Here is a 10,446-nt window from a genome sequence, read left to right on the forward strand (position 1 = left end):
AATGATTGATGATTTGTGTGAAGCACTTTGAGTTGCCTTGTGCTGAAATGTGCTATATAAATAAAATTGCCTTGCCTTGCCTTGTTAATATAACTTTTAGGCAGGTAGCTGAGGCTTCAGATGATATGAGCATCTATTCCTTGACTGGACACTACACCAAACAAATAATATAATAACAAATGACAAATGAATGTGTATGAGAATGTGATGACAGATGCTTGCACAAACTGAGTCAGTTAATAAACTGGTCATGATGCAACTATGTTGGTTCACTTTTCAACAGAAAAGTTGATATTCCTGCTGATGATGTTTGGGTTAAAAGACTTATTTTTTACTGAATTTATGAATATGAAGCATCTTTTTAAAGATGTCATAGTGTGGATGTGGTGGAAGTGGCCTCAATGCAGAGGGATTATTTTGCATTATTATTTTCAGTAAGCACTGTAGGATCACATTAGGCCATATTAACTTTATTAACAAGCAGCACAGATGTCACTGAAATAATTGATATGTTCCCATTCTTGAACTTATTACTTGTCCTGAAGAACCCATATTACAAAGTGCTCAACAACATGTGTGTCTGTGGCCTATATGAAAATGAATGATGCCTCCTCATATGATGCAGCCAGGCGTATACCAGGCTACCAATGTCAATGCCCGTTGACATTTACGTCTAGATGGATTTTGAAAAAAAAAATTCTGCTTCAATGATTTTGTTATTTTTGAAAACAAGTATGTAATGCAGGACTCAGTCAAGACCAACTAGAATATCTGGCAAGACCAATGGCCAAGTCCAAGAGACAAGTCCAAGTGTAATTATCATCGAGTCCAAGAGAAATCTGAGGCAATAGAAAAACATCTGGAGTCCAGACTCTAGTCCAGCCTCTGGCTACAGCACTGCAAGTATGTCGAAAAAGTCCACAAGTCATATTATAGTATGTTGAAAAAAGTCATAGTATAGTACCTCTCCGGAAACCATCACCTTATCTCGGTGGAGAGGTTTGTGTGTCCCTATGAACCTGAGGTCTGTGTTGCCCGAAGCTTTGTGCTCCTGGTAGGGTCTCCCTTGGCAAAGTGGTCTCAGGTGAGGGGCCAGACAAAGAATGGTTCATAAAACCCAATGAATAATGGAGGAAGAGGTAAAGTTACTGTTGCACACGTGAATAAGGACTCAGTGTGACTTAGTATTTTCTTCCTTTACTGGCACTGCAAAATACACAGACATTGCGCACAATGCTAACACATTTCTGTCCAGCGTTTGCTCTGTGCACTACCATATAATGTACATGCTGACTCAGTTTACTCCTGACAGTTAACCAAAACGTGCTTCCAACTAACTAACTAACAAATACATATTATATATAACTAACAAATACATATTACTCTATATGTCTCTAAAACTGTTACTGTGGCTCTCGGTTTCATCATGACTGCATTCACAGTTGGACAAAAGCATTTCAAACACACACATAAAACATAGCAACGCTGGGTCCCAGCAAAAATTATCTTAGCTGCTACATTTACATGGCTAACAACAAAAGTTACTTGTCACTTCAATATACACAGTCGGAATATACGGCCAACTTTCCCACTATCACTACAATCTCCTGACACCATGCTATACATCTGCTTATTACCCATTTTATGTTTTCTTACCTGCAAAATACACAGACATTGCGCACAATGTAAACACATTTCTGTCCAACGTTTGCTCTGTGCACTACCATACAATGTACGTGCTGACTCTGTTTACTCCTGACAGAAGCGCTCATTTAAGGGTATATTCCCTCTTGTGGCAGAAGGGAGCAACAACATGTTTCTACTACAATGCCTGAGTGCAGGGAGCACAGTGACTCTTAACAACATAAAGCAATGCACATTTTAATGAACATGAACTGCTATAATGCAATTAAATGAAATTAAATAAATAATATGAAATAATATATATGGGTGGTGGCTTTTCTTATGAACTAAACAGTATACTTATTATGTTTTCACTGTGAGACCAAACATCAGGTCAATGTGGAGCCTTGGATTTCGCCCAAACAAGAGAAAGTGAGGTGCAGAGCCAGTGGCCTCGCTGCGTGTACAGTTATAAGCGTGGACTACCTTTGCCAGGGAAGCTTTCCAATCTGCCTTAGCCGTCTCTGGGAGGTTTCTGAGCATTGCCAGCAGTGTCCTATTGAACCTTTCCACCTGGCCGTTCCCCTGCGGGTGATATGGTGTAGTCCTGGACCCCTTGACTCCACTATATTTCTCAAGTTTGTTTTCAAACTCACTTCCCTGATCATGATGGAGTTTTGTGGGAAAACCAAATCGCAATACAAAGTCTCCAAATATCTTCTCTGCAGCGGTCTTGGCAGCTTTGTCTTTGCAAGGTTAGGCCTGAGCAAACCGTGTGAAATGATCCATCACCACAAGGATATATTCATATCCTCCCTTACATTTCTCCAAATGTAAGAAATCAATGGCTACCAGCTCGAATGGGTATGTGGTGATGATGTTGGTGAGGGGTGCTCTGGTTGGCCTGTTGGGACGTTTGTTTTTTAGACAGCTGCACATCTGTATGATATAATGCTCAACATCTCTCTGCATGTGAGGCCAATAAAAGCAGTCACTTCCCCAACAGTGGTGGGGTTCCTTTGCTTTAAAGCCTGGACAGGGGCTATGTCTGCAGGGTCCATGGTATGACCATCCTTGGTGACGAGCCTCCCCAGGAATCTGACCTGATTTTTGAAGAGCTCGCATTTTCTTGCCGTCAATTTAACACCATGGCTCTGGTAATGCTGCAGGACCTTCTTCAAATCGTTCAAGTGTTCCTCGAATGTCAGTGAGTGAACCAGGTTGTCGTCCAAATAAGGTAAGCATATTTCATCTCGCAGCCCAAGCAAGCATTCCTCCATTGACCTCTGAACTCGACGGGAGCAGATGATAATCCAAAGGGGATTCTCACCCATTCATATAGTCCCCATGGTGTGATAAATGCAGTGAGAGGGCGACTCGACTCTTCCAGGAAACCCTGGTGTTAGGCCTTTCCTTGGTCTGGGACAAAAAACCAGGAACTTCCTTTCAAGGTGTTAAGCATGTCTTGTATGCGCGGAATTGGATGGCGGTCTGGGATTGACTTCCTATTAGGCTCTCAGTAGTCAAAGCATAGGCGGAGACTCCCATCTCTTTTCCGTACACACACACAATGGGACTGGAATAAGGAGATTTTGACTTAGTTATCCATCCTCTGTTTAACAGGTCTTACAGGTACTCTTTTACCTCTTTATGAAGTGGTTTGGGTACTGATATATATGTCCTCCATAGTTCTGCTGGGGGACTTCAACGTGCACGTGGGCAATGATGGAGACACATGGAGAGGTGTAATTGGGAGGAACGGCCTCCCTGATCTAAACCACAGTGGTTGTTTGTTGTTAGACTTCTGTGTCAGTCAGTCATGGATTGTCTATAATGAACACCATGTTCGAACATAGGGATGCTCATAAGTGTACCTGGTACCAGAGCACCCTAGGCCAAAGGTCAATGATCAATTTTATAATCATTTCATCTGATCTGAGGATGTATGTTTTGGACACTAGGGTGAAGAGAGGGGCGGAGCTGTCAACTGATCACCATCTGGTGGTGAGTTGGGTCAGGGGGTGGGGGAAGACTCTGGACAGACCTGGTAAGCCTAAACGGGTAGTGCGAGTAAATTGGGAACGTCTGGAGGAGGCCCCTGTCTGACAGACTTTCAACTCACACCTCCGGCGGAGCTTTTCATGCATTCCTGTGGAGGCTGGGGGCATTGAACCCGAGTGGACAATGTTCAAAGTTTCCATTGCTGAAGCTGCGGCGAGGAGCTGTGGTCTTAGGGTCTTAGGTGCCTCAAGAGGCGGTAACCCACGAACACCATGGTGGACACCGATGGTCAGGGAAGCCGTCCGACTAAAGAAGGAGTCTTTCCGAGATATGTTATCCCGGAGGACTCCGGAGGCAGTTGCAGGGTACCGAAGGGCCTGAAGGGCTGCAGCCTCTGCCGTGAAAAAGGGGAAAGCAGCGGGTGTGGGAGAAGTTTGGAGAAGACATGGAGAAGGACTTTCGGTCGGCACCAAGGTGCTTCTGGAAAACCGTTCGCCATCTCAGAAGGGGGAAGCGGGGAACCATACAAGCTGTGCACAGTAAGGATGGGACACTGTCAACTGAGGAGGAAATAGGGCGGGGGAAGGAGCACTTTGAGGAACTCCTGAATCTGACTAATAGGTATGTTAGAGGCAGATCTGGAGGATGATGGGGGATTGTTTTCAATTTGAATGACCGGGTCCCCCGGGAGATACTGTGGGAGGTGCTGCTGGAGTATGGGGTGATGGGGTCTCTTCTCAGGGCCATCCAATCTCTGTACGACCAAAGTGAGAGCTGTGTCCTGGTTCTCGGCAGTAAGTCGGACTCGTTTCAGGTGAGGGTTGGCCTCCACCAGGGCTGCGCTTTTGTCACCAATCCTGTTTGTAATATTTATGGACAGGATATCGAGGCATAGTCGGGATGTGGAGGGGTTGCAGTTCGGTGGGCTGGGGATCTCATTGCTGCTTTTTGCAGACGATGTGGTCCTGATGGCATCATCAGCCTGTGACCTTCAACACTCACTGGATCCGTTCGCAGCCGAGTGTGAAGCAGCTGGGATGAGGATCAGCACCTCTAAACCTGAGGCCATGGTTCTCAGCAGGAAACCGAGGGAGTGCCTACTCCAGGTAGGGAATGAGTCCTCACCCCAAGTGAAGGAGTTCAAATACCTTGGGTCTTGTTCGAAAGTGAGGGAAAATGGAGCAGGAGATTGGTCGGAGAATCGGCGCAGTGGGTGCGGTATTACATTCAATTTATTGCACCATTGTAACAAAAAGAGAGCTCAGCCAGATGGCAAAGCTGGCGTCTCCCTTAGAGATAGGGTGAGAAGCTCAGTCATCCGTGAGGAGGTCGGAGTAGAGCCGCTGCTCTTTCGCGTCGAAAGGAGCCAGTTGAGGTGGTTCAGGCATCTGGTAAGGATGCCCCCCGGGCGCCTCCCCGTTCCAGGCACGTCCAGCTGGGAGGAGGCCTCGGGGAAGACCCAGGACTAGGTGGAGGGATTATAAATCCACCCTGGCCTGGGAACACCTCAGGATCCCCCAGTCAGAGCTGGTTAATGTGGCTTGGGAAAGGGAAGTTTGGGGTCCCTTGCTGGAGCTGCTCCCCCCGCGACCCGACACCGGATAAGTGGACGAAGATGGATGGATGGATAGATAGTATAGTATGTCGAAAAAAGTTATAGTATGTCGAAAAAAGTCATAGTATGTCGAAAAAATTGAAAAGTAATAGTATAGTATGTAAAAAGAAAGTCATGAATATCAGAATAGTTACAAGTCAGCAGGGTATTAAGCAGAGGGCTAGCTGGTAACCTGCTTGACTTTGGAGAGGTGCTAGAGGGCCCATGGAAGCACGGGAGGTCTGGGAGCAAAGGTTGGACAATTCAGAGGAGACTGGAACAGGCTCAGGAGAGCCAGGTTCTGGAGCAGAGCTTTCACCTGAAGAATGCCACTTCTTGGGCAAACTCTGGCACCGGCTCACAGATAGCAGTGAGGAGCTTCAGGAAGTAGTGCACAGGTGGATAGGAGACTGATAGGAGAGCGTCAGGGCATCTCGTGGCAAGTCTGGAAAGTTCCTTGGAAGTGCCTGAGCCCGGGCACCTGGATAGCTCAGTTGGTAGAGTGGGCGCCCATACATGGAGGTTTACTCCTCGACGCAGCAGGCCCTGGTTCGACTCTGACGTGCTGCCCTTTGCTGCATGCCATTCCCCCCTCTCTCTCCCCTTTCATGTCTTCAGCTGTAAAAATGAAGCCGGAAATGCCCAAAAGAATAATCTTAAACAAAAAAAAATGTAGTGCATGTGCCTGTAGTGGCAGGAACAGAGGGCCTGACTAAGACAAAGTAAACCACTGTAATCTGATGTATGGTATTACTGTCAGGGCCAGTGCCTCCCTTGATATCCGCCTCCACAATGTCAAAAGCCAGTTTCATTTGAGCGAGCAGAAATCAACTTTGAAGAAAGAGTTAACCTGCAAAAGCGTGTCTGCCCTCAAACACACGCAAAGCAGACAGTCACGGGCACATGGTGGCTGCTCTGTGTGCGTGATGCTTGGTTTTTACACGGAAAGGTGCCATTCTTTCCCTCTCCCTATGCAGCTCATGAGCATGTTTTATCGCGCTCGGGAGATATGACATAAACCTGACGCCATAAAAAGCAAGTATGGGGCTATTACTAGGAAGCTGTTGAAAACTTAAAGGAGAACTCTGGGCAATTTTTACGTTAATCTTGATTATTATATATATATATATATATATACATATATCACTATAAAGATGTGAATACAGTCGATAACAAAAAAACGAACAGAATTGGTCTTAGCAAACTGGAGATGCTGGAGCTAATACCCAGAGCTCCCAGTTAGCTAAAACAGTAGTTTTAGGGGCATATATTAAAGAGTGCCTTTGTGCCTCTTAACAGACACAAAATGCAATTAGAATGTTCGTGTGTTTTGCTATCGACTGTACTCACATATTGATAGCGATCAAGATTAACGTAAAAATTGCCCGGAGTTCTCCTTTAAGGGTTCGATAAGCTTGAAACAAATGGAATCACTGACCTGCCGCCCAATTGTCTAAGGATTAAAGTGCTTATACCTGCTCCAGGCCATGCTGGTGCATGTGTTCAACTTGGTCAAGATCTGGAAGTATGGAATCTGGGGGCGACAGAAGATTGACAGATATTATTGAAAGGCTTGTGGACTAACAGAGAAAGTGTAGAAGATGACGTAGTGATGTGTAGAACAAAAAAAGGACATCAGTGTCCAACAGAGACTGAGAGGGAGAAAGGGAGGGGTGGAGACAAGGGTAGAAAGAGATAAATCAGTATACGACAGAGTTTGAAGCAGAGAGCTGAGGTCTCTCTCATCCTCCCACTGATGACGGAGACACAGGACGGAGCAGAGCTCTGCTTTCCACAACTCTTCAACACCTCCTGCAGGAAGCTGACACCTCCTTGGTTTGAAGTGATGCTCATTCACACTTTGCTCTACTCCATCTCTCTGCTCACTGTAGCTCTCAACCTGCTCGTCATCATCTCAGTCTCCCACTTCAGGCAAAGATCATTGTCTCAAAAATTGAAGTTTTTGATATTATGAAGACTTTGTGTTAGTTTCAGGGTCCTGGTATTGTGCATGCTGGCTTGATGTCTCACTGTTATGGCTTAGTGGGATGATTGGGGGAGCTATCGATGATGTTATTATAATATAACACCTGTTATTCTCAAACTATGATAATCAAACTGACTGTTCAGAATAAGGCCTGTTTCTATGACCGATCGTAATCGTGTTTTTGGAATGATTGTTTTGATTGTTTCAGAAATGACTAACATAAAATGTCTGGTTGTCATTTAGATATGAGGACTTGTTGGTGTAATGGTGCTTTTCTCTTTCCCTCCAGGCAGCTCGACACACCCACCAACATCCTCCTCCTCTCTCTGGCTGTCTCTGACTTTCTCGTGGGCCTCGTGCTGATGCCGGGAGAAATCTTCAGAAACACATCCTGCTGGTTTCTTGGTGACCTTGTGTGTACTCTGTATAATTATGTTTCAGGCATCATTCCCCTATCCTCAATAGGTGACATGGTGCTCATATCAGTTGACCGTTATGTGGCTATTTGTTACCCTCTGCATTACACCACTAAAGTCACTGTGAACAGAGTTAAACTCTGTGTTTATCTGTGTTGGCTCTGTTCTGTTTCCTACAGCTTTCTCTATGTGAAGGATGACCTGACTCAACCAGGGAGGTATAATTCCTGCTACGGAGAATGTGTGTTGGTCATTGACTATGTCTTAGGAGCTGTAGATCTTGTTTTGTACTTTATTGTTCCAGTTACTGTCATCATAGCTCTGTATATGAGAGTATTTGCCGTGGCTGTGTCTCAGGCTCGTGCCATGCGCTCTCACATTACAGCTGTCACACTCCAGCTTTCAGTGACTCCAAAGGCAAAGAAATCAGAGCTGAAAGCAGCCAGGACTCTTGGTGTTCTGGTAGTTGTGTTTCTAATGTGTTTCTGCCCATATTACTCAGTCTATCTTGCAGGTGACAGCTTGGTCAATGCTCCATCTGCAGCCTATGTTATCTTTGTGTTCTATTGTAACTCTTGTCTAAACCCTGTGATCTATGCCTTGTTTTACCCCTGGTTTAGAAAATCAGTTAAACTCATAGTTACTCTTCAGATCCTGCAGCCTGGCTCCTCTGAGACCAACATGCTGTAGAGAGACTGTGGAGGGACTGAGATCAGACTCCGTCTAAGGATTCAAGGAATGAATATGTTCCTGCTGTTCAGTGATCAGTTGTTGTATACAGAACTTGAAACTATGTTTTCCTGTCTTAACTTCCAAATTGTGTATGATCAACAAATGAAAGGCCTGTGCTTCAGCTTTATCTTGTTGTGTATTTTGTCTCTCTGTTGCTGCTGCATTTAAAGAGAGTCATAAGCACCATATATTTTTTTTATTAAGTAATCACATATTTACATATGTATGACACTTATAAAGAGTATTTTCTCCCAGGGAAACTTTTGTTTCTTTGTGATCAGAAAAATGTCATCCCAACACAACAAAAGAGCTACTAAAGCTTTGTATTCATGTCACTATATTGGTGAAAGCATCATCCAAGTAATTAGTGTCCCTTTAGTTACAGACAGAAATCACAGGCCTGCTGGACTCCTGTTTCATGTAGAAAATATGCCCCTGACCAACCACACTTTCCTGTCAAGTATAGAAAAACATCACTTATGAACAGTAATTGTGTTTCACATAAATCTGTCAGTACAAAAAGATCTTGGCCTCTTTACAAAGTTGTTTTAATCATTTCAGTTTAGTGTCATTCATATGTGATCCCTGTATAACATATCTTGTCTTTGTGACAAAATTATTTAAAGGAACACGCCGACTTATTGGGAATTTATCTTATTCACCGTAACCCCCAGAGTAAGACAAGTCCATACATACCCTTCTCATCTCCGTGCGTGCTGTAACGCTGTCTGACGGTTCCAGCATTAGCTTAGCCTAGCACAGATCCTGCAGGTAACTGGTTCCAATTCAGCCTACTGCTCCCAACCAGACAAAAGTGACAAAATAACTCCAACATGTTCCTATTTACATGTTGTGAGATTAGAAACTGGCGTGTACAAAAACAACGTAACATGAGACACAGCCATTTTTCTAACAGTAAACAAACCGGGGAACTATATTCTCAGACAGGCTTGCTGCGAGCATATCATTCGCCCAAGTACTATATTCTTCCGCCTGAGAATATAGTTCCCGGTTTGTTTACAGTTAGAAGACGGCTGTGTCTCATGTTACGTTGTTTTTTGTACACGCCAGACTTCTACAAATCACAACATGTAAATAGGAACATGTTGAGTTATTTTGTCACTTATTGGGAGCGGTAGGATTACTGGAACCATTCACCTGCATGTTCTGTGCTGGCCTGATGCTGCTGGAGCCGTCAGACAGCGTTACAGCACGCACGGAGATGAGAAGGATATGTATTGATTGCTGCATTCAAACCTGCCCAAAACGGGCCGCACCAAGGAGGAAAACCAACCCTAGTGGGATTCAACCAAACTAAATGAGGCAGGTGTTAAAGCCTGAGTCTGTTTTTTGGTGGTCCACTTTTAGGTCCACTTGGATGACAGATGCCAGCAAAAACACCCTTAGAATAACAGCCTGGGCCATGCAACAATGATTGTTCAGTGTAGAGCTACATTATCTGAACACTTAAACTGCCAGTTATTCATGAAACGCTCTGCTGACTTACCAGAAGATGGAGCTGTTGACTTGTATTTTGCAGGATAGAAAGCAGTTGGGATGACTAGGTGATAGTGGTGTAGTCAAGTCCAAGACCAGCACTAGTCAAGACCGAGTCCAAATGAGAGACAGAAAAAGAGAATCCTCTTCAAGACCACTTAGATACTTGTTCATAATGTATGTGATGCAAGAGACACTATATCTTTTATTTTAAGATAATCATTTTTGCATTATTTCATGTAATGATCCAAAAGCAATTACAGTGTAACAACACTGTAGGATCAAATGAGGCTATAGACAGGAGTCACAGGTGTCACTATAAACACAGGTGTCCCTAAAAATACAAATGTTCTCATTTTTTAAACTTATCACTTGTCTTGAAGAATCCACGGTACAAAGTGCTCAGTGACACTGGCCCTCATTTATGAAACGTGTGTACGACCTAAAACAGGCGTAGGACGGGCGTACGCCGATTCCTACGCAAAGCTCGGCATTTATCAATGTGGACGTGAGCGTAGGCTGCGATAAAATCTCACGTCTGGTCTGTGCAATGTGCAGCTCAGCTGTTGCCTCGTTCAGACTCATGAAAAAAAACA

General features: G+C 44.4%; 1 protein-coding gene across 1 annotated transcript; it reads left to right on the forward strand.

Annotated features, from left to right (window-relative positions):
* The first annotated feature begins 6,974 nt into the window (after positions 1-6,974).
* Positions 6,975-8,311, forward strand: LOC114564201 (trace amine-associated receptor 13c-like). The gene is made up of 2 exons (XM_028591440.1): positions 6,975-7,150; positions 7,495-8,311. Exons 1-2 carry the CDS (start codon positions 6,975-6,977, stop codon positions 8,309-8,311), a joined length of 993 nt encoding a protein of 330 aa, XP_028447241.1.
* Positions 8,312-10,446: the final 2,135 nt, after the last annotated feature.

This window comes from Perca flavescens, chromosome 11 (genome assembly GCF_004354835.1).
Source record: "Perca flavescens isolate YP-PL-M2 chromosome 11, PFLA_1.0, whole genome shotgun sequence".
In the NCBI taxonomy this organism is placed as follows: Eukaryota; Metazoa; Chordata; class Actinopteri; order Perciformes; family Percidae; genus Perca; species Perca flavescens.

Coding starts and splice junctions, on each gene's coding strand:
- LOC114564201 (XM_028591440.1), top strand. CDS start 6,975: ATGACGGAGACACAGGACGGAGCAGAGCTCTGCTTTCCACAACTCTTC. Junction 7,151..7,494: donor ATCTCAGTCTCCCACTTCAG/GCAAAGATCATT, acceptor CTTTCCCTCCAG/GCAGCTCGACACACCCACCA.